The sequence below is a fragment of the Sinohyriopsis cumingii genome, chromosome 3, assembly GCF_028554795.1.
Source record: "Sinohyriopsis cumingii isolate HCF-2022 chromosome 3, ASM2855479v2, whole genome shotgun sequence".
Taxonomy (NCBI): domain Eukaryota; kingdom Metazoa; phylum Mollusca; class Bivalvia; order Unionida; family Unionidae; genus Sinohyriopsis; species Sinohyriopsis cumingii.
In genome coordinates, this window is record NC_142963.1 from 65,216,346 (window position 1) to 65,242,722 (window position 26,377).

The following is a 26,377-nucleotide window of genomic DNA, read 5'->3' on the forward strand; positions in this document are numbered from 1 at the left end:
CTCTATGGTCCACAAATAATTTCCAGGAGTTCATGACAAGACTATTTCTTCCATTTCACTGCTTTATTTTTAAAATATCTATGCTATTCTTCAGCAAAGAAAATTTTTCTAATTAACTCCTGTGTTGGCCATACTGGATATCAAATTGGCACCATTATCATCTAGGTTCAAACAGACATTATTCTAAGTCGTTTAGTTAAAACATTAAAAAAAACAACAAAAATCATTAAAAAACAACAATAAAAACCAACAACCACATAAACATGTGGTAGCCATATTGATTGGTAGTTTTCATTTAGGACCAACTACACACCACAAGAAATTCTTCTGACAAAAACCACTATCAAAATAACTTTCTATCTAAGAGTAGCAATTACAAGATTTTCAAAACAACCATCAAAGCAGACATACTGGACATCGCATTTGGCACCATTTTAATTTATAACTAACTTCTTGTGAAAACTTTATTAATATGACTTTCCATATTAAGAAGTAACAATACAATTTTTCAAGATGTTTGCCAATGAGGCCATATTTGATATCAGATTTTGTAAAATTTCCATTCAACACCAATAAAAAGACATTAGTCTTTAACGGAAAGTATCATGTTGAAGTCACCAGCTATAATGAAGTAGTCATAACAAGATTTCCAAGATGGCAATTGTGACAGCCAAATTAGAGGTCAAACTGATACTCTTTTCATTGAAAATCATCTAAACATCATAAGAAGTCTTTCAGTGATAATCCATCTTCATATAATCTTTCCTTCAGGAGAAGCAATAAAAACAAGAATAGCCAAACTGGATGCCTGATTGAAGAATTTCTCTCCCTCTCTTTGAAAACAATCGATATCAGAAGCATCCTTGTACAGTGTCAAATTTAAACTTTTTTGGTCAAAATAATATCGATCCGAATGTCTGCAAATGAATGACTCCTTAAAAAACACAGAATGATTTTCAATGAGAACATTGTCAAAGTACGGACAAAAATTAATACATCGCTATTATTTATCATAAGCCTTTCATCTCACGTTCATAAATTTGCATTTTCACCCAAATGCTTGCAAGAGAGGTACTCTCTTTGCTCATGTTTTACTTTGCACTAATGGGAGACAGTATGAATACAGAGTACAGACTGAGATTTTAAACCACAAATGCATGATCCATGTATATGCCAACCCAAAGTTTGAGACAACATCACAAGATGCATGCATTAAGAAATGTTATCCCAGTATATCAACAACGGAAAACTATTGGTATGGATCAACGCTCGCATTTAGGTTAGTGAGGGTATTAACATTTATGGTGCCACCACATGTACATTTTAGGTCTGAACATGCGCTGAATAAAGTAAATTCTATTGAATGAAGTACATCCCTTGGATTGGAATCATGGTACAACTGCACTAAACTTTAATGATGTATCCAAAATACAACAATGAAGTTTCAGAAATATTCCACCAAAAATTATACCGTAAAAAACAGTTCTAATTTGCTTTGATGTAGGCAGCCTTGCACACCGTTTCACAAAATTATGGTATTCATACTACAGACCTCCCAATCCCAAAGAGTCCGTCTCAGTAAGGCAGTTGATTTTTCTCCATAAGATTGACCAGTTTTCAGTAAGGTGTAAAAAAATATTAATAACTGCTATTTTAAAGTTGGAAAACATAAATAAACGTTTGACACAGGGATGATAACATTATGTTTAACTGAAAAGTTTGTAAAGTACTCACAGACCTTATTTACCGCTAGTACTGTTGCACAAACTTTATTTCCAAACCCTATTCAACTAAATGGCATGTTGCTATCTCTCAGCTTGACATCATTCTTGGAAATTCTTTATTCATATCATATGATGATGGCAATCATATCTCCCGCCACGAGACATACTCAAATTGGCACATAATGTCTAATAAACATAACAGAGACCTTCTCATCTTTTATTCATCAATTATATGGATTTTTTTGGCAACAATCATTTTTCTGTAGTTTTAGCTTGTATGCCATGAGTCCATATTTTAACCTTTTCATCACTATGGACCGGTTTTCCGGTCCAGGGAAAGTAAGTCCATAAACACTATGGACCGCTTTACTGGTCTGGGGCAGTGTTCTTCTCTAATGTTATAGTACCCAACTATATCAATTTTGGGGTACCTCTAATAACTTCCTACTTGTAATGTAGATATTATATTTGGATTATCTCGTGAGTTTAGCTTGCAGGCACTTTTAACGAGTTTTCTGAATGGTGAAATTTGTATCAAAAATGGCAGAATTCGAAGAAAGTTAGTGAAGTGTTACATTTTAAATTATCAGAGGATTTTACCAATTTCGACCTAGTAAAGTTGGATGAAAATGAGAGAAGGCGTCTGTAGAGGCAATAGAATGCCCTTGTGGGTGACAGTGATGACGATGAAGAGGACTTTGAAGGTTTTGAACCGGAGGAAGTGTACGCTCCACATAATTTTGTTTGGACGAAGTTGGAAAACCAAAGAGATTTGTTTCAGTTTTCTGAGAGAGTTGGCACACCTGAGTGTTAAATGGCTGCAGGAAAGTTTTGGAATATTTTCAAATATTCTATTCAGATGAAGTTTTTGGAAACATTGTCCGTCTAACGGATTTGAATGTGACGATCAAACGTGCCAGAGGTGATACAGGTGTGTGGACAGATCTTACCTTGGATGAAATTAAGGCATTTTATGGAATTTTAATTTCTACCTGTCATATACCTGAAAGAAAGACTTGTGTTGCTACTGGAGTTATTCATGAGTACATCTAGGGTCAATTGAACAAGTTTTGGGAACTTTCTAAGTTTTCTAAGAGGTAAATAGAAAATTAGTTGTATTTTACCTGTTGTGTTACCTGTTTGCACCTGTATTTTAACAGTAGTAATAGATATGCACATTTTAGTCAGTTAGTCATAAAATTTGATTTATAACCTTGATTTTGACACCAAATCCAGCCAGATATCTTTAAAATTGGCAAAGTTATGTTATTTCAAAATCCACAAGTCATTTTGCTTTACAATTCCAAAGTTACTTAGTGTTGAGGACTCTATGCCCCCAAAGTTACTTAGTGATTAAAGGGTTAAAGGTAATTTTCCTAAGACTTACAGCAAAATCATAAGAGTTGGCAGGTCTGATTCTAATATTTTCGAGTGAAAGGTAATTACATATCAAAGTACTGGTATAGCCACCAGTCAAAATTCCCTCTTAACCTCTGCCAGTTACACGGTTTTAACAATTAAGTGGAAAACTAATGACAAACCTGCCAATTATAAACAAAGAAGATGTCTAGCTTTCCAATGTGGGGAAAATTATGATTTTGTTCAGCCAAAACACAAAACAAAAATAGATTGAGGATGATCTTAGTTGATCAATATTCAGAATATTATTCTTTCTTGATACCATTCTTTCACGAGCATGTGGTTATGTGCCTTGTATAATTAAATGTTTGTACCTTTTCATAAAGATTACCTCAATTTGCAGAATCACTTATATCATTAAAAACTAGTAACTTGTGAGCACATGGCTCAACGTACAAGAAAAAGCTCTTAATGACTAGGAGAAATGTTATCTGAAAGAATGCAATTTGGCTGAAGCAATGAATAAGAATGCAGTTTGGTTGAAGCAATGAATAAATCATAATCTGCATCTAATATGTTTGGGAATAAACAAGGATTAAAGTGACGCTAAGCACAATTTGCACTGTGTAAGTACTGTACATGTACATTATAGTACAGCCTTCACTCCCAGGTAAACCGGCCTGTGAATTATGAAGTCATTATTTACCTTTATTTAATTATGTGTTGAAGAAATAAAAAAATATGCAAATGTCAATATTATCAAAAGCAATCATAGTAGTTTATAACAGTTAAGTGTTGAGACCTGAAAAATTTATTTTTAATTTTTACATGCCTATAAGTCTGATGATTTACAACCAATTAAGGTAGTCCAAAAAAACTTTAAAACTTTCAAGTTTATGCTTTGGTCGATGGATATGCTGACCCCTTCCCTTCTTTCATGCATTTATTTTTTCCTAAATTATTCAGCTTATATGCGAGTATATATGGTAAATCATTGGAGGTTTTCAAATGAACATCATTTGAAAATTTTGGTAGCATAACCGAGACAAGCCTCAAAAGCCTAAAAACATCTGAATAACAATATAATGCAAATTATCTTAATTACAACATGTATGCAACTTAAGATAAAATACAAGCTCTTCAAATTTTGCATTAACTTACGTGTTTTGCAATATTCATCATAGACCCATCCTGGGTTACACTGATTAGTGGGGCATAAACCTGAAGTCTCATTACATGGTCCACTCAAACAGCTGCCACAACGTTCTGCACAATTGTAACCATATGTCCCTACAGCACATTCTAGTATAAAGAAAAATAAATTCTAATAAATTTCAGACAATTCTGTAAATGATTCGATACAATGGAAAAGCTATGTATATAAAGGGGAATTAACTGATGAAAAAAATTAAATTTCAAATGCAAAGAACAATATATTCGTTATTCATAAAAAAAGAACTCAAACCTTTGCAACTAAGCAACTGCTTCAGAAAAAAGAGCATGTTATGGATACTAGTTTGTAAATCAAGAGCCATTTGCACAAAATTTGGGTCAGAGTAAAACTTATACAACCTAAATATATGATTCTAAATCTCACCATCCTCAAGCTTACCCATTACATCATCATTTTCTTGCATATGATCATTATAAATATCTGATGTCTCATCATCACCTTAACCCTTTACCTCATAGAGCACAGTTACAAAGTGCAGCACGATATAAATAGAACACCTGTTACCTATTCGACTCCATACGCATAGGCCTGCCTGTTAACTGTTAAGCAATGTAGTGTATATTACATTTAACAGCAACTTTAACCATTTTACATTTTTGGTACACATCTATTATGTGTGGAAAAATTTAACAGTAAAGTCTGATTGTTATAGCTGTGTAATTATTTTTCACAGAAGAATTTTTTATGTGCTTTAAAATCTTGAGAGAACTCATTCACCGCCATGTCAGTGAGGCCACGTTACCAACCGTAGCTGCCATTTCTCATACTCGAAATTTACAAGTTTTTCGTCTGCTTCTACATCACCAAGTCATCTAAATTTGATAATTTATAAAAAGTAATTGCTGCCTACATCAATATCAGAGCCTTTACCTAAGTTATTGAATCTTTCATAGCTGTGATTCTAATTGTGAAAACTTTGTAAGTACTGAATGAAATCCGCAACTGCCATTTTGGAGAGTGAAGATTACGACCCAGTTACTTTAAATCGCAGATATCGACCAGTGCATAAACAGTGACCACGTGATCTGAAGCAATTGTCATTTGCAGAAATGAATGTAGTATCTAATAGGGGGTTTTCCCCGAAGGTGGAGCTACGAAAACCGGCTTAAAATGGCTGATGTTTACAGCAGTTGTCAAAAGGCGCTCCCATGCGAACAGAGTAGAGGCGACAAAAGGCACTTCCATGCGAATAGAGTAGAGGTATCCAAAGATGCTTGCATGAGGTAAAGGGTTAAGTAATCTATTAAACCATTTAAAATACGTACCATGTATAGCCTTTATTCACTATGAATATATTGGAAAAGACAATCCATCTCCAAGAGAAGAAATCCCAACCAAAATTTTAAATTGAGGGGAAAGTTGAGCAGTGACATTCACCTTGAAGATATCATAACCACTGAGGTATTCAACACACCTTTCATGATAACAAGTATGCATTCCTTTTTGAGGGAAACCCCCCCCCCCATTAACTATGCAATATCTACCTGCTATTATTGCACTGATTTCATTTTCAGAATATCAAACCTAAATATTCCCTCCTCAAATGGTAATTGGAGATGCAGAACTGATAAGAACTTGATCAGAGTCCAATTCCTTAGTCACAGGCAACATATGGAACATCATCCTCTTTTGACCTCGACTGAGACTACAGGGTATCAGAGCCAGGAGGGAGGATGGAAATATCATCACAGTAGCAGCATTTATGTGTCACAATATTAGAATTACAAACCAAATACCTACATTTTCATAGCAGTAACACATTAAGTGCTACTACTGCATAGCTGATTTCACTAGTTAGGAAGAAGGCTAATGGCCTCAATAATTGGTACAAGAAAACAAAATTTTTCTTCCTATTCAGCATTTCCTACTGATGGCTGATAACTATTTTGGCCATATTTTATTGTCAAAACTGGACCAAAGGAGTAAATACCTTCATTCTGCTATTCCTATGCTCAACAATAAGGATGGAAAAGTAGAGCAAACTCACCAGTAAGTGACTCACATAAGCATCCTCCAACGAAAAGTGATTTGCAAAACCCCCAAAATAGGCATTAATTTCATGAAAAATAAATTCCTCTTGGTGAGAGAATGATAAGATCTTGTGATAGTGATCACAATCCATTAAGAAATGGTGGCTGCTTATCAAATTGGTGAAACCTGCAAGAGGGAGAAAGAGCAGATTCTCATCCTTGTTTCTCCTTTTGGTGGAAGACAAAATAAAACCTGAAGGCCCAACTTTGGCAAAAGAACCTATTTTGATCATGCAGAGCACGGACATGATAGAGACATTGAAATCTTAACATGAGCAAGGACAAGTAATTCTGAGCCAGAAAACCTGGTAAGACAAACCAAATCATAGTTACCAATGGACCATAAACAACCATTTTCCACTGAAAAAGTATAGACAATACTTCTCTTCACGGACGCAAAGAAAATAATGTAAAGAATCATTATGTTCTCAAAATGGCATCATGCAAAACTCCTCTGAATGATTCACAATAGTTCCAGAATAATAATATAGTCAAAAAAACAAGCATTTTCAATTTCCACTGAACAGTCCAAATAACAAAAAATATGTCTGCAGACTTGATGTTACAAAAGTAACACAATACAAATGCCATCAAAATAGGATGGACTCTGACTGCTTAGGTCTCTCCTTATATATACACCTTCTATTACAACTATATTTCACACACAAGAAACCTTCATGTGACAGATCATTCATTAAAAATATATTCTGAAATACCTATTCATGCGACCCATCTCATATAATGGGAAATTACTTCATTCTTCTAGTACTATCCAAACCCACCAGCCAATAACAAATTAACCAAACATTTGTCAAAAAGTCTTCTTATTACGATTATTATTAGCAACTGGCAACACATGTGGAAGTATCCATTTATAGATCCTATGTAATTTTACGCTCTTAATATTCCAAAAAGAGACCCTAGTCATGTAGGCAAAGTCTAACTGAAGATAATCAATTCAATTTACAGCCATGACTACAAATTCAAAACATTAGATAAAATCATGTACCAGGAGATAGCAACCTCTTCCACTAAGTCTGAAAACTTCTATACACCAGGAAGTGGGCTAGTAAACTCTTTTATTGAGCAAGTTGACTTTCATACACCAGGAAGTGACAGAATTAATGCAGACAACAGCTGTAATGCTGCCACAGTGACATCATTACTCCAAGAAGTGCTGCAGCCCCATTCTGGAAACAAACAGGATCCTCCTTAGAAGAGGAAGATAAGGACTGAAGCTTCATTCGGTGCATTAACCCTTGCAGCTTTCTACAAAGTCCCAAACCTCATTGGTCCACAAACAACAAATCAATCAACACCCATGTATAACGACAAACTAATAGGTTCTATTTGATAATGTGAGCCTCAATATGACCTCTCAAGATAGAATTCTTGGTGTATTCGTGGATGACAATCTTACTTGGTCTATTCACATTAAACACATTTCAAAAAAGGTTAATTCTTATCTTTGGCTACTGAGGAAAATAAAAACATACATTCCTCTTCAGTACAGGGTCATCTTTTATAAAAGTTATATTCAGCCATATCTGGACTACTGTAATGTAATTTCAGGTAATACCTCTAATTCAAACATAACACTTTTAAGACACCAAAAAGGGCTTGCCATTTAATTCTAGATCGAAGTATAGCCAATTTTCAGGATGCAATGAATAATATAAAGCTTTTAACAATACAGGAAAGAATATTTCTTAGAAAGGCCAAATTGATGTATAAAGTATCCAGACAAGACATCCCTGTCTATCTAAGCAATATCTTTCACCAAAGAGATGCTGATGGCACTCCAAATTTAAGGTTCATAAGAAGAAAAAATTACATTATACCAAGAACAAAGAAGGAATTGTTTAAAAAAAGGTTTTCAGTATACTGGTCCACTGGTATGGAACAACATTCCCAGTGACATAAGGCAGGCTCCTAGCATTTCATCTTTTCACAATCAATGTCTTAAATGGATGAAATCTTTAGAAAATTGAACAGTTCTAGTATAAAAAATACTGCCAACTTTTCTGTAATTTTACATCAATTTCATAGCTGAATTTTTCAATGCAGGATTATATTTTATGTTTTATATATGTTTATGTTTTTGCTGATGCCTGTGCATATGTTCCAGGCTTGATACTTTGAATTTTAAAATTACTTAATTATTTAATGTCAAGCCCGTCTCTTCACATCATGTTGTATATAATGTATATATTGTACACAGACAGAAGGCCTCAAGGTAGATTAGTTCTGTAACTAATTGAGTTACCTTCTCTAAATAAAGTCTTTATTAGTATTATTATTATTATTATTACACATGCTGTACACCTGGGGTCTCAAAATCAAACCACCCTGAGGCTGCCATGAGGGCATTTTATATGACCCATGGGCCACACCACCTTTGTTATCTCTCATGACACCATGTGACGCAGGTGGTGTGAATGACCCATGCTAAATTTTTATACCCATATTTGCCAGAACCTTGAGGCATTAGTGAAGGCTAAAAGGAAATATGTAAATACAGCAAAGAATTGGAACAACTAAAGGGTAGGATTAACTTCACCTGAAACTGGTTACTAGTAAGGTGGTGATGCTTTGCTAGTGAATTATCAAAAACCTTCACAATCAACGACACTGGATACAGACAAATGAAAATATATTATGCAACAGGGCAGAAAAAAAGAAACACAAACAAATGTACCTTGAAGGGACTGTCATTCTAGTGACTGATATCAATGTAAGAACATTTCTTCCTGTAAGCTGTTGAGTGCTGAAACTATCTCTGATATTATTCAGTGAAATATATTCAAATTAGCTGCTATTACTGACATACTGGATGTCAGATTGGCATGATTTTCATGTTGGACAAAGCAGACATCACTCGAAGTATTTTGGTTAAAATCCCAAGGGATGACCAACCATTAGAGGGAGTAGTGACAACAAGATTTTCAAGAGAGTCATCGTGGCAGGCATACCAGATGTCAGTTGCAACCATTTTCATTTATGATCACTTGGTAACATAACAGTCTATGGTGAAAACCCAATGTTCATAAACCTATCAATTTGGGAGGAGTAGAGATAACTATATATTCATGATCACCAACATGGTGATCATATTCAGTGACAGTTAGTATCATTTCCAGTTAGGACACACTACACATCAGAAGAAAATTCCAAATAAAAAAAACTTACCACTTAAGAGCAGAGAAGACAAGGTTTTCAAGAAGGCAACCATGGTGGTCATACTGAATGTCACATATGTACTATTTTAATCTGGGACCAACAAGACACTATAACAAGTCATCCTGCTGAAAATCCAACTTTAAAAGATATTTTTAAGGTGACAGTGGTACCAATTTCATTTAGGTCCATCAAAATCAAACAGTATCATTGGATAAATCTGTATGTAAAGTTTCATTGCAATCCTCAAAGTAGTTTAGAAGGGGCAGAAATAAGAAATCTGTGCTAGTGTATGGATAAGTGACAGCTGACAGGCCATCACATAAGCGCATCTAGTCTGTCAAAGAGCTAGGAAAATGATAATACTGACAATACCACTGCAATCACACAAATTAGATGCTGATGAGTGCCCAAGAGACAAATTTATAAATTCATAAACTAACTCCAGAAAAGAAAGAACATATGATAGTGGACCAAGGTACCAGACTGAGGATTGTGTCACTTTTTATTCTAGAACTCCAATTACTAATTGTAAGGGGGAATAATGCTCTTGTAGAAATAAAAAGTTCCAGGAAAATTTAGCAATATTAAGCAGAAAATATATTACTTCTATTAAAATCCTATCAGGATTTTGTCCCTTTATCTGCAGACAAAACAGGAATAATTTAGACATTTTCAAATAACAAATATCACTTACTTGTCCAGCATGTTGCATCACTTTCATTAAACCCACTAACACAAAGTGATTTAGGACAGATTCCATCTACTCTGCTGCAAATAGCATCATTCAGACACATTCCGCATCGATTAGGGCAATTTGACCCCCATTTTCCTGGTGGACACTCTAGAAAGAAAAAAAAGAAAAAGAGAAATAATAACAAGATTAGGAAAAGCAGCCAATTTTTAAAGATCATGAACCAAACCAGATCAACATCAATATGAAATACATCATGCAAAACCTATCTTAACAAAGGAGGAAGTTACAAGAAGATGACAAAATAAGAAGAATAACATCTTTTATTTATGAGGGTAATATATTCACATCAAACTCTTCTCTCATAGGTCTCAGGATATATTAAGCATAACAGCATAAAGAGTATATGATAAGAATTAATAGAATAATGTGGACCAAATGAAACCTGAAATGAAACAACATTATTCCTTACTTTGAGCAATATGTCCTTGTGGAATGAGCATTATAAAAGTCATACAGTTTATGTATGTGCATATAACCATCTTAAATTCAATATAAATAGTTGTCTTAAATTTAATACTAATTTTGTTCAACCAAAGTCTATTCAATCCTCATTAATGAATGCTCTACATCTGTCACAAAAAAAAAGTTTCAGACAAAAATTGTCAATTGCTGTGGACATTTATAATGGTGACCAGGTAATAAACTGGGTCAGAAAAAGATTATGTTGAATACAATCAATATAATAGAAATATGAATTTATTCATCAGTATGCATAGCTTTCATTCCGACATCAAAGTGCACGACATGTACTGGATCACACCCATGACCTTAAAAAGGAATATGGAAGCTTGTGGGTCCAAATAAAATCAGTAATTGCCATTTCAAAGTACACCTCTCCCTCAATAACTCGTGCACAACGGGGTCCACAAACATAGACCGCACTATAAGCGAGGCGCGAGTTACCGAGGGACCTCCAAAAATTGAAAAGAAATTACTTTGACATCGAGGGGGGGTGCGGCGTTAGGGAACTGGGCTGTTTAATGCCTGAATCCTCATTTTACAATCACGTCGATAATAATTTTTAATAATGCGCATTTCCTAATGAAGTTGTTCCTTATTCTGTTTAAATAACATTTTTTTTCTCAAAATATCCAACATATGAAAGATCGTTCCAACTGGTTTGAACAACCATCATGTGTATGCGAAAAATCTGTGTATTACATCACTGCTTTTTGTTTTCTTGATGAGTCTGGTTCCGGTACTGGTATTTAATGGTATCTTGCCAAATCGGTAGTCCACAATTTGGGAACTAAACTAACTGTTGATACACCACCAAACAAGATTCCTTTTTTTTTCAAAAATACACGACATTTATTTTGTGACACATCTAAATCAAAACTCAATTATTTGTTGTTCAATTAGTACACTGTTAATGTCGTGATTTCATTTCAAATAATAATAAAACTTCTTATCATCCTTGAGGATATCTTTAAATGCCAGTTCAAGAATTCTCTAAAACTCGCTTGCCTACAATGGTCTGTGTCTGTGAAATCAAGCTCTTTATTTTACTAAGTATTCATTTCGCTTTGCTGCCTTGCTATCTTTGATCACAGTTATGAAAGAGTCAGTTAATTTAAGGTAGTTTCTGTTACATACACAATAATGTTTATTACAGTGTTCGATTGATCAAATGAAGTGAGTTCACCCGACATACAACCGAGGCCACTAGATTTTAAGTTAGTCCGATTTTTGTGCCTTTTAACTTTTCTTTTATTCCACTTTTTTTATTCAAAAGACATAATTAACATGATAATATAAAGGAGGCCAGCTTTTAATTCAGTGCAACAATACAACAAATACTTCCGGAAGTCAGTTATCAAAACACGGTCGGCACTTAATTAGGTTCTCAGAGAAATGCTCGCGGACATAGCTGTTACGGTAGATTGACGCATTTTACGTTTAATTACAAAACGACACATTACACTTATGACGATTACACTTAAAAGGAACTAAAAGATGGAACTAAACACAAATTTCAATTGATAAGAAAATTATTTAATTTGTATTTATTTATTAAAGTACTGCCTTCACTCAGCGTAAGTGACATTTTCATTGATCGAAATTTCCTTACATATCGTTAATTGCAGTGTACTAGGAATGTCATTTGGAATGAGAATGTAAAAAATTATGAGTTATTTTTAAATTTGATGTTTCATAGTGTTGATTAAAATTTCCAGGTCATATCTACCATTTTCAACGATAAAACGAGCGATACATCAAAGTTTCCATTACCAATTTTGACCGTGATTTTCTTCAAGTTCAACAAATAGGGATACATTTTTGGGGTATTTTCGGGTTTAAAAAATGGGATCCACACCTGACACCATGTTATAAGCGGGTTCGCGAGTTATCAGGGCGCGAGTTATCGAGGGAGTGGTGTATGCGAATTAATCAAATTCTAAAAAATGAGATCCATTTCTGAAATTATCAGTGCTGTGCGCCTCCATGACTGTGTAACTTTTACTATAATCTCTCTTCAAATTTCTACAATTTTATTTCACAGAATAGAATTCTGGATGGTGTATCAAATAGTAAACTTAGGACAATTCTTACATTTCACCCCAAGTTAACTACTGAAATTACCTGCTTGCCCAATGTATCAACCACATTAACATAATCTGCCTGATCTTCTTAGGAAGAGTCAATTTCTTTTCTTCCCCGACTATTTTTTACCCTCCTACACTAAGGACTCCTTAGGCTTTTGTGTTTTTTCGTTTTCCACATTTTCCATTGCTTTTTTTTGTTCATGATTGCATTTCAAGATGTCCTATCATTTCCCACACAATGCTGCCCTCTGCAATAGGTTTTCCACCAACCAAAGATGTAAACCTTCTTTGATTTGTCCAGTAAAATACTCTCCTCCATGCTGAAGCAGCCAGCAGCTTGACTACTTGAACTCGGCACACGCAAACATAGCTATTACTTGGTCTCATTAGGAAGAAAGCATTTCTTATTTTATGGAGATGGAATGGTTGGCATTTGTAATTTTGCTGGAATAAGAGTCATTGCTTTAATCGGGCAATACTACAGCTGATATAAATAATGCGCAGTCTACAGTAGATTAATTAAGGGGGTAGACTCTTCATTTGTTTTAAAAATGCTCGAAAATCTGTACCAAATATTCTTAAGTTGTAGGTTCTGCATACTAAGTCACATATGGAATTCTTAGAAAACACACAATTTAACTCTTGGATTAATTTTAGGCTTTCCTATTCTATATCTTCTAATGGTCCAAATCATCCAATGAAAACTTGTTATAAAACATAACTACTTTGATGTGGTAACTGGAGAAGATTCTGCTGCTTTTTCTATTCTCAATAATGGCATCCAAAATTTATGGCAGATTGACTTCATTCATACAAATTGCTCTCACATCTAGTATAATGCTCTTGATTCATTTTTGAGAAATGTTTCTCTTTTTCTTCTCCTTTTTCTACTACTGAAATCACTTGTGATGTCAGAACATACGTTTATACAAAACAGAAAGCACATTATCCCTGGATGCTATCTCTCAAATGAAGTTCCATTCTCTTGAGTGCATTTCAAGAAGAAATCATGTAAACCTTCTTTGTTCTTGGTAACTGCAACCATATTGGATCAGCACACTTTTTTTCATACAAAACTGAAAGTTTTCATATCATAATAAGCGTAATCAAATTGCTTTCAAATTGGTCCAGACTGCTATAGTGGCCTAGTGGATAAAGCATCCACCTCGGATGCGGGAGATCATGAGTTTGATCCCCAGCCAAGTCACACCAAAGACTTAAAAATTATACTGACAGCAGACTCCCTTGGGGTTCAGCATTAAGATGTTACTGTTAGGACTGGTCGGCCTGGTGTCAGGATAATGTGACAGTGTGGAACATCATGCTACATGTCTGCGGCATGATGCCCCCAGTGCTAGACATCATGATAAACTGTCACACTGCAGACATCATAGTCATATGACTGAAAATATGATAAAGCTATGTTAAAAATCCAAATCACATACACACACAAGCTCAAACTGATCTATTTCCTGGCTGTTGTTAGAACTTTAAAACACGATTTTTGGGGGGATTTTTTTATTTCTTATCAAGATGGCCGCTATCGCTTAACCAGCTTGAAGCAGCTGTTCCAATTTTTGTGCTGTTTTCATGATATTTGTGCTTGTTGTCTGTCTTCGTCTACGTTATTGTGTTCATTATGTATTGGTTGTTCAGTTCGTATGTGTTTCTTCATCTCCTTGTTTTAGAAACGAAAACAATTAGACTTTTTCTCAGCTGTCTTCCTCCATTGCTACAACTTCACCTGTTTTTAAACAAACTGCCATCACATGATACTCGCCAGTCAACCCGTTTATGCTATGATGGACCCTCATTAATTGCTTTAAATGACCACTCCTTGGCTCTCCACACTACATTGTGCTCTAGACTAAACGAACTGGGACTACATTCATCATTACCTTAATGTAAACAGAAGCGAAAAAAGAAACGTTTCAAAGTTGGCCGGCGCAGAACAGGAAGAATTCCAGTTATCTCCCTTATGCCCTTTCCGGCTCAACAATTTAAAAATTCATCCATTAATTTAGATAACTTAATTCAAATCCCTATTAATTCGTCAACCTTTGTCTCAACTATCCAAGAGATACCTCTGCGTATTGCATTATTCAATGCCCAATCATTAGGACCACCGGAAGTGCGCACAGAATTAGTTAATTTTATCAACGACCAGAATATTGACGTCTTTTTCCTGACAGAAACATGGCTAAAAACGTCAGGCGATGAGCCCAAGTGTGCAGATCTAACACCTACTGGTTACTCCATCAAGTTGTTCCCCCGTAACTCTCACAGAGGTGGAATTGCTGTCTTCACAAAGAACTCCATGATCAAACGTCTTAACCACACCACAACATTCAATTTTGACCACACATCGTTTTAACTAGTCCAAACCACACTCACACTGGAGCAAAGGTCAGTCCATTTTTCTGCCTATACCACCCTCCTCCTAGCAGAAAAAACAAGCTGACTGAATCTCTCTTTTTGGAGCAGTTTCCGAATCTCCTGGAGTATGGAAATTCCATAGGTGGTAACCTGATTATTCTTGGAGATTTCAACTTTCACTATGACAGTCCCAGAAACCCAAACAGATCAAAACTCCGAGATTCCATCAATGTTTTCAACCTCAAACAGTCATTTAAGCAACCCACTAATAAACATGGTCACATTTTAGACTGGATTCTCCATAGATCTAATGATAACATTCTACGGTCCTCCCTGGTATCCCATGAACTTGCATCAGATCACCTCTGCATTATATGCCATCTTGACGTATCAGTCTTTAACCCGACACCTTCAGCTGCTACTAAGAGAAACCTCCGTATCATAAATAGAATCAAACTAAGGCATGACATCCAAGCAAACTTAACAACCTGCTTACCTCCTACAGCAGAACAACTTGATAACTGCTTGCGTTCATTGCTCGACAAACATGACCCAGGTACCAAGTGCAGAGTATCAATTCAAAAGTGTTCTCCATGGTATAGCAGTGTTAGGGACCAGCTTCGCACTGCTAAAAGAAACCGCCGTAAAGCTGAGAGGCTTTGGCTTTCCACCAGACTCACTATTCATAAGCAAATCTATGAAGCCACTAAGAAGAATGTCACAAATATAGTCCATGCAGCGAAATCAGCCCACTACACTAACAAGCTAATGTCAAGGAACAAATCTACACCACTTAAACTACCTTCTCTCCAGCTGACCTTCCGGACATATTTGCAAATTTCTTCTGTGACAAAGTACAAACCATTAGAGATAAGCTTGACACCACAATTTCAACTGACTCGTCGTCACCATACAGTTGGGATACAAAATTTGAGCTGCAACCATTAGTAACATTTGTCTCTGTGGATTTCGTAAGTACAATCCTGATGAAGAGTACACCAATGTCATGTGAACTTGATCCAATTCCAACCTCACTGCTGCTTGAGTGCTTAGATCTAGTATTGCCTTCACTAACTGATGTTATTAATACCTCTCTCTCATCAGGGGAATTCCCATCATTTTTCAAAACTGCCATTGTAAAGCCTCTGCTGAAGAAACCAACACTAGACCATAATGATATAAAGAACTACCTAATGTTTCTAATCTCCCATTCATATCAAAAATCTTAGAAAAGGTTCTTCTATCCCAGCTTGTATCTCATCTAAATTCAAAGACTTTTTAGCAATGTACAATCTGCATATCGCCCTTGCCACAGTCTAGAATGACATTCTCTCTGCTTTGGATAGCGGAAAGATTACAGACCTCACCCTCCCTGATTTGTCTGCAGCATTTGACACAATAGACCATGATATCCCTTTACCTCATACAGCATAGTGACAAAGTGCAGCACGCTATAAATAGAACACCTGTTATCTAGTCGACAGCATACGTATAGGCCTGCCTGTGAACTGTTAAGCAATGTAGTGTATGTTACGTTTAACAGCAGTTTTAACCATTTTACATTTTTGCTACACATATATTATATGTGGAAAAATTTAAGTGTAAAGTCCAATTGTTATAGCTGAACAATTGTTTTTCACGGAAGAATTTTTTATGTGCTTTAAAAACAAGAGAGAACTCGTTCACCATCATGTCAGTGAGGCCGCATGACCAACCATAGCTGCCAGTTCCAATACTCGAAATTAACAAGGTTTTCATATGCGTCTACATCACTAAGTCATCTGAATTTGATAATTTATAAAAACTAATTGCTCCCTACATCAATATCAGAGACTTTACCTAATTTATTGAATCTTTCGTGGTTGTGATTCTAATCGTGAAAACTTTGTACGTACTGAATGAAATCCATGGCCGCCATTTTGGAGAGTGGAGACTATGACCCAGTTACTTTAAATAGCAGATATCGACCAGTGCATAAATAGCAACTACATCATCTGACATAATTGTCATTCGCAGAAGTGACTGTAGTATCTAGTAGGGGGGTTTTTCCCGAAGGTGGCACTACGAAAACTAGCTCAAAATGGCTGATGTTTACAGCAGGCGTCAAAAGGCGCTTCCATACGAATCTTGTAGAGGTGTCAAAAGGTGCTTCCATGCGAATGGAGTAGAGGCGTCCAAAGATGCTGGCAAATGGAATACACTCCAGCCCAGTTGATCTATGTTGTGGTGTTCCACAGGGGTCTGTTCTTGGACCTATTCTCTTCATTCTATACACTCAGCCACTCTCAAGTGTCATAGATCATCATCCAGTCACTCACCAATTGTACACTGATGACACCCAAATATACAAATCTAGCCACCCAAATGAAGTTGATGCTACCATCCAAGGTGTAGAGAGGTGCACTTCTGATGTGACATCATGGATGACATGTAACAAGCTGCAGATGAATGATGATAAAACTGAGGTCATTCTGATCACAACACAAAGACTTTCCCATTCACATCCTTTACCTCAAACAATATATATCAGCAACACCAACATTAAATTCACACAATCAGTATGAAACCTAGGTGTTACTCTGGACAGTACTCTCACATTGCACCAACATGTCATGAACATATGCTGGGCTGCATATCTTGAGCTGAAACACATCAGCTCAATTTGCAAATATCTTTCAGTTGATGCCACTAAAACACTTGTGTGTTCATTAGTACTTTCAAGACTGGACTATTGTAACTCAATTCTGTCTGGTTCATCTCAATATCTACTCCAGAAACTTCAAAACACAGCTGCTCAGATCATGCTTAGAGTACCACGATCAGATCACGCCTCCCCACTGCTCTGTACCCTATACTGGCTATCCATTCGATCCAGAATCAAACACAAAATTTGTTCTCTGTGCTACGTTTCACTGTTGGACTCTAGTCCAACATACCTATCCAACCTCACCCATGTGTACACACCAGCAAGATACTTACTCCTCTTCTGACAATCGTATACTCAATATCTACTTCAAAAACTTCAGAAAGTTCAAAACACAGCTGCTCGGATCATACTTGAGTACCATGATCAGAGCGCACCTCCCCGCTGCTCTGTACCCTACACTGGCTATCCATTCGATCCAGAATCAAACACAAAATTTGCTCCCTGTGCTATGTTTCACTGACGGATTCTAGTCCAACATACCTATCCGACCTCACCCATGTGTACACACTAGCAAGATACTTACGCTCCTCTTCTGACAATCGTATACTCATTATTCCCACCATGAAAACAAAGTCATATGGACAGCGTTCTTTTGCATACCAGGGCCTAGCAATGTGGAATAAATTGCCCACTGAACTTAGACACAAAGACACAGTGATCCCATTCAAGAGTGCTCTCAAAACTCACTTATTTCGACTGCAAGAACAAACTTAAAGACCTAATAATGTTTCCTACCTGAAATATTCTCAGCATGTTTTTTATGTTTTCTAATTTCATGGTGTTTGTGTTTGTAATCATATCATTATATATGTTTTTTATCTTATAGGTGTTGTCTAATGTTGTAAAGCGCTTAGAGCTTCTAAAGATTAGGCGCTGTACAAAGTCCTCATTATTATTATAATTATATTTCCGGTACATCTTTGGACACAGTAAATTATTTCCCAAAATAATTTTAAACTGCCTTGCTATTTTTCAACAATTTTTTACAATATCTATGCTAAGCTTATTTTTGTGTGCACAATACAAGATTTTGTGACTCCTTTCTAAGTAAACTTTCAGTCACTGTCTGTATACAAGTATTTAAATTTTACTTAAGTTCTCTTCAATCACTCATGAATAAATATCAAATCATCTCATAAAACACTTGCCTCACAAGCCAGAAGTATTCCAGGTCATCATGAACATTCATAACTAAAAGAATTTTAAAGGAATTTTAAATGCATTGTTGACCTTGACATGAAATATTTATCCAATCAAACTTTTGTATGCATACTATTCACAAAAAGGACTGATGCACCATTGACAGAAATGAATTTTCAGGAATCAAAGACAAGACTGTTTCTAATTTTGTTTCAGCTACTAAGTGTTCAGAACAGTTCCTATATTCTTCAGCAATAACAATATTTACAACTTAACCACTGTGACAACCATACTGGATGTACACCTCTCACTCATTAAAACAACTGCTATATTGAGAACTGCAATATGTACAGAACCACAATATAAGGGGAATAGCATACCAAATAATGGTAAAGTGTGACCCCGCTATAGGATGCTCCGTTATAATATGAATTCGGATATAACATAGTTGTGGCATTGCTCCAAAATTTTATATACATGTACTTTTCTCATATACTAAACTTTTTTCTTTCCTGAAAGTATGAAAAGCAATGTTTAAAAATTTATTCTCATTTTTGAGGAAGAGGTTGTGTATCAATTCTAATATAAGACGATCGTGGCATGGATCCTGCAATTTCATGTTCATGTACAAAATTTAGTTAGTGATCACATTGGGAATCACCAATATTGCAAATTGCAATGTATATTCTGTACTGGCAAAAGAATAAATGATCTGGCAATTTTTTTCCACAACGATATTGACTGTATAAACTTGTATATACAATCATGAGTTTGGAATGAAGAAATTCTAATACATCATGAAAGGAAGCTGAAAACTTGATATAAAAATGATCTGAAATTTATTTATTGTTAGATAAACAAATTATGTTCATATTGACATACATCTTAATAAAGCAATGTTATATCATAATCCGCTTATCTTGACATTTGGCCCGAGTACTGAATGGTATGAGATCTCAGATTTTTTAAAAACATTTCTGGTAGCGGAGATCAACTAGGCGAGACCCCATCACATAATGGATCTTTTGGATGAAATAGTGTAGAATTTTTCGCTGATTGCTAGTAATTATTATATTAATTTTGACAGACCTCTAAATGTGGATGGTAAGTAAATTTCCTCTTCTTTTGACTCGCAATTAAATCCTTCAGAACACTCATATTATCTGGCCTATTTGTTAAAACTTTCTGATGCATAATTGGAAGGCAGCATTACTCCCCCAAAAGAAATGTCACATACAAAAGAAAACAAAACAAAAGAGACCTACTTGTTCATCAACTTATGCTCCCAGGACTGGCTACAAATACACCATTTTTTGAAGGAAGGAAAGTAACTATTACATTCTACCAAACAACAGCAAATTCCTTTTGTTTTTAAATGTACCCAGAAAAAATAGTTTAGGTGAAACTTCAAAGAAAACTGATCACCTTTGAAACACTGATCGTTCTGTATAAACACTAAACAAATGAAGAAAAATAATCAGTCTGAATCAATGTTCTACAATTATTTGATGTCAAAGACACAATAAGAAACTGATAACTGTTTCGTCTCCAAAGCTGTCCTTTAGCAGTAACTTTAATAACACCTGCAACCTTCATCAAAGAAAGCCGACTACCGTCTTCAATAAAAACAAATAACCTTTCATCAAAGGAAGTCAACTCCTCACTTAAAAAAGACCCAATGGAAACTGACTGATTGTTGCATTTTCCAAAGTGACTGGAATGTGTTTATTGTGTCATGGAATTTTCATTTTTGCAGGAAAGAAATTATGCTTACTATCTCTATCAACGGCAGCATAAAATGCAAATCAAATTTTCAATCTCTTGAAACAATAGACATGTGGCCGTCAAGTTAACTGAAAATGGGGTGTCGTCCAAAGAGGTTGAACTTTTTAATTTGTTCAAGAGATTTTGCCCTATTAATAGCCTCATCTCTTAGGTAGCCTCGGCAAAATGCTACTTTCTCTAGCTGACCAAAATCTAGGTCAATTTAAGTACATGCACATGTAGCATAGCCATGTGCTACTTGCAACAAATGTAGTGAATTTTTTATATAAATACATGCTATTTGTGCTTTCTAATGGGATGCGAGTCATACATGAAGTTTATAACATGTGATCTATACTCGAATTCATTGATTTATTATAAACAAGTACAGTACTCGACAGATTATAGATTGACTATACACACTAAGGTGTCAATATACAAGTGGGTTTTTTTCCGACTATTTTGTCTTTATTTCATCAAAAGCACTTATTTTTGTGCCCACTTTTATTACCACTATTCTGCCATATTTTAGGTAAATGTATCATATTCTTCAGCTAACTCACTTGGTTGGTTATAACACTGTTCAGTCTATAACACAGTCGGGTTCTATGGACCCCAACTACCATGTTATAGCAGGGTCACACTCGATATTGGGCACAACCAACGTTCATTAAATAATGTTGTTTTGAAACAGAAGTGAACATTTAAGACTAAGCTTCACTCTCTTTCCTTCACCTTGGACTGTTATACACAGATGTGATTTTGGTCAGAAGGTCCATAGTAGTCCCGTGTTATCTCCAGGTCCATTATAATCAGAGAAAACTACCTGGCACCCTGGTCTTTAGCACTGACTAGAAATCATTCAAGTTTTTTGTGTGAAAACAACATTTTAATAGCAGTAATTATTATCCTTCCACTATTGTGCAGCTACCCTATTTTTTCACCGAAAACTTACCATCCGTTTCATGTGCATACACACTGCCCCAGAGATGAGAATAAATCAGAATGACCTTTTGCACTCCATTCTTCTTTTTTTGCACACCACTCTGTCACATGGTTATACGCAACAGATTGATATTATGTCATCTTTCTCAAGGATGCAATAACGTGTAGACGTCTGCCAAAACTGTCACCAGAGAAATTACATCTGTAGCAACTTACCGTAAACAGCAGTCTTTTTCTTCAGTTTTAATTATAGAGTCTTGGTGTTCCATTTTCTAAGAACATTGTATCATACCCTCTTCCTCTTTAGAACTTAGCTCTTTATACAGCTTCTGAGGCTACCTCGTGTTCCATCTTTTCAACGAACAAACATTCCTTACATATATAGAAATCAATGTGGTAGTGCCAAGTCTTTGTGTTTTAAAGAAATAATAACAGGCCCAGCCTTACTTTGAGGAATCTATTTTCCTTGCATATATAAAACACTGGTACAGGTAAGACCATATGTTGTACGGAAAACAAAAACAGGCCCAGCCTAATGTTGTAGAAATATTTCCTCTATCTTCAAATTCATGTATTCTTTTTTTCTTCCCATGCTACATGTTGACAATGCATGTGTATTTTAATGTTGCTTTAATAAACAAGTTCATAGGTGAATTATCTTGTTTTTCAAATGGAAAAACAGGTAATTTTTCACGAAGTCAACCCTACTGTTTACTTCATACATACAGTACTCTTAGAGCATACAGAGGAGCGCACGTGATATGACACTGCATATAACGAGGAGAGTTTTGCAGGAACATCATACAGTGTTCTTAGTGCATACACCGAGTGGAAGCGGTATGACACTACATACAACCAGGTGGTTTCCAAGCAATGAGTGAATTCATGTTTTCTTCATTACAGGATAAAGTCAGAACAGTCTGTGGGGCAGTGAGTCCACCAAAAGGTCCCTTGGGACACACACACAGACTGCACAAGTATTCAAAGTGCATGCACAGAAATCATTACATTTGATCTTTTATCAAGTCCAAGGGAACCTTCCCACCCTATTTCTTATAGAATTTTGCAAAAAAGAATATCATCCAGGTCTTACGTGTTGGGACAGACATCTTTGGCGGCTGATGAATACCCTCCCAAAGGAGGGTTTAGCCATTCATGAAGTGAAACGACTTCCCCATACAAGGAGACGAAGAACATTTATCTCATCTCTAGCTGCGAACTGCTCCATCCCGTTCAGGAAGTAGAGCACTGCAACAGTGGGCTGCCCTCCATTAGGGAGGTAGGGCACTGCATTAGCATGTTGTGCACTCCCATTAGGGAGGTTCAGCACTTGGATAGGGTGCGTCCTACCATTAGGGAGGTAGAGCACCATGACACCAGGTTGCACTCTTCCGTGATGGAGGTTTAGCAACACGATAGCAGGTTGCATCCTCCCTTTAGGGAGGTAGAGCAATGCAATAGCGGGCTGTGCCCTTCCATTCAGGAGACTAAGCAAGAAGGTAGTGGGTTGCGCCCTTCTGTTAGGGAGGTAGAGCACCTCAATAGCATTTTCTGCCCCCCTGTTAGGGAGATAGGCCACAGCGATAGCTGGTTGGAACCTCCTTTGAAGGAGGCAGAGCATATTAACCACATGGCTGCAACCTCCCTTTAGGAAAGTTGAGCATCCCCATGAGGGGGTTACTCCCTCCAATGAGGAAGGTAGAGCACCACAACAGATATAGTCCTTCTGCCAGTGTATTACCAACCTTCTGTTCGGAAGGCAAAACACCACACCCATGATACACATAGTGATGGGACTCTATGTATTGGGACAGGACAAGGACAGAGCTTCCCCCTTTCCCACATTTTGACATCTTACCCTGTGAAGGATTCGCAGTCTATACACAGGACTTGGACAAGGGACAGGGCCCACATCGGTATTCCCCTGATCCCAATTATACCTTCAAACCTTCATGAGATGTAGGACCTTCCAACTCTGAGGTCTTGGTCCATTATGCAGCCATGGGCTAATAGACATTGTACTCAGTTTAGTTGATACTGTGGCTCATGTCTTATCATCACCTCATCACCAGGCAGCTTCCTTTCAGAAGGCTTAAGGTGATACATCATCTAGGGTAAACAGACATTCTCGTCTCCCCTCTGTAACTCGTGATGAGCCTGGGACTGTAGCACAGAGTGCTCCTTTACTTCTTCCAGCAAGGGACTCGACTATGATGATGACAATGCATTATATCTCTCCTCATTGCCTCCATGGAGTTCTAGACAAAAGCTGACACAATGACACATTCTCTCAGGCCAACAAACTCATCTCAGATGGATAAGGAAGAGGAGGTCTGGTCCTTTGATAATGTGGAAAACGTGGTATAGTCTGTTACCCCCAGGCTTATGCCCCCATCTGTCCATAAGAATCCTTTCCATTTTGGGAAAGATCTCCAGGGTACCAGCTCAACCGGAACACTTACTTCTCAAATTCATCCATGACTGATGAAATATCACAAAGGTATTCACAAGGCCAATATAGGTCAACAACATTGAGGATGGACTGTTCCTCCCTCAATAGTGAAAACCTGTTGTCTTCTTCCATCTACCAAATAAATTCCCCAAAGTGGCATATCAACCTCCTCCTTTGGATGCCAAATGCGGCCAAAGTGGCTGTTTCTACAGGAGATTGGACATGCCTTCCCATCAAAACAACTGATGCCATTGCGCAGAAATCCAGCTTACTTTTAACCACAGCCTAGCATGCTGGCATATTCTCAGCTACTTTCTTTAGTATGCTCACAGAAGCCTCTTTCAATCCAGCTGCATTACCATGTGGCCAGACATCTTGGTATGTGCTATGCTGCCATAGAGTTATTCGTGGGCTTAACCACAGTAAAGACCTTCTAAAGGCTGCTCCTCTAGAAGCCAAGACCCTCTAATTCATATGTGTCAAACTCAAGGCCCGTGGGCCACATCAGGCCCGGCGTACAATTATATCAGGCCCGAGAGGTCTTGACCGGCGTACAATTATATCCAGCCCGAGAGAGAATTTTAGGCAAAAATATTTTTTCATGGCCCTGCGATATAAAGTGCAAATCAAATTCCCTAATTAGCAGCCTTGCTGAACGATAGGCTACCTGAGAGCGTTCTCGCTTCGATCAGAATAAGCAAAAATAAAAGTTGTGTAGTGAGTGGATGTTCATTGTTACAGTAACCTAGCAACGTTCAGTTGCTCGTTTTGGATTGGCGCATAAGAAATGAAAATAGTGTAGTGCCCGGATATTACATCACCTTTTCCCGCTACGGCTAACGTGATATCAATCAAGCGTCTGTCGGTAGACGCACAATCTTTTTTTTTAAATCAAAGCTAGCCTTAAAATGGCCAAGAGAAAAGTTGATTCTGAAAACAGAGCCTTTCAAAGCCGCTGGGAGGCTGAATATATGTTTACTGATATTGGCGGTAAACCTGTGTGTCTAATTTGTGGAGATAATGTGGCTGTGATCAAGGAATATAATCTGAGATGGCACTACGAGACTAAACATCAAGACATGTTAAAAAGCCTGAATGCAGAGCAGAAGCTACAGAAGGTAGAACAATTGAAGAGGAATCTAACATCACACAGACGTTTTTCACCAAAGCAAAATCACAAACTGAAGCTGCTGTGAAAGCAAGTTTTATTGTGGCAGAGGAGATCGCAAAATCAGGCCGACCATTTACAGAAGGAGAGTTTCTGAAGCACTGCATGATGAAAGTGTGTGACGTCTTGTGTTCAGACAAAAAGCAGATGTTTGCAAATGTAAACCTTATCAGAAATACGGTTGCTGATCGGGTTTGTGAGATGGCCACTGACGTGAAAACACAGCTGATCGAAAAAGGCAAAGACTTTGTTGCATTCTCCCTTGCTGTCGATGAAAGTAATGACACGACTGACACTGCATCTTCATCCGTGGAGTGGACTCCAGTTTGAATGTTACAGAAGAAATATTGGACATGAAATTCATGCATGGGACAACGACAGGAAAAGACATTTTTGACAACGTATGTCAAAGTTTAACCAACATGAACCTGCCTTGGGACAAACTTGTTGGACTTACAGCAGATGGAGCACCGGCGATGTGCGGCGAAAAAAGTGGACTAGTTGGAAGGATGCGGTTAAAGATGCAGGAGAACTGTACTGGTGAATTGATAGCATATCACTGCATCATACACCAAGGATCGCTGTGTGGCAAAGTCCTCAACATGGAAGGTGTAATGTGCACTGTAACACAAACCGTCAACTTTATCAGAGCCAAAGGTTTAAATCACCCCCAATTTCAATCTTTTTTGCAGGAAATAGACTCAGAGTTGGGCGACATGCCTTATCATACAGAGGTGCGGTGGCTAAGTCGGGGAAAAGTTCTTAGTAGATTTTTCCAGCTGATCGAGGAAATCTGTCAATTTATGGACAGCAAAGGAAAAGACTCCACAGTTTTTCGGGATAAAAAGTGGAAATCTGAGTTGGCGTTTCTGTCTGACATAACCACTCATCTCAATGACTTGAACCTGCAGCTCCAGGGACGGGACCACTTGATCACTGATATGCATGATGCAGTGAAGGCATTTCAAGTGAAGCTGCACTTATGGGAGACACAAATG

At 36.9% G+C, this 26,377-nt stretch overlaps 1 protein-coding gene across 1 annotated transcript in view; it reads right to left on the reverse strand.

Moving 5' to 3' along the window:
- The window catches only part of LOC149803006 (uncharacterized), a 264,028-nt gene that overhangs the window by 77,775 nt on the left and 159,876 nt on the right, over positions 1-26,377 (reverse strand). The window contains exons 9-10 of the mRNA XM_089953867.1: positions 10,222-10,368; positions 4,245-4,385 (exon numbers count right to left, since the gene is read on the reverse strand). Of these exons, the coding sequence (XP_089809993.1) occupies positions 4,245-4,385; positions 10,222-10,368 (288 nt within the window). The remainder of the gene's footprint in view (positions 1-4,244; positions 4,386-10,221; positions 10,369-26,377) is intronic.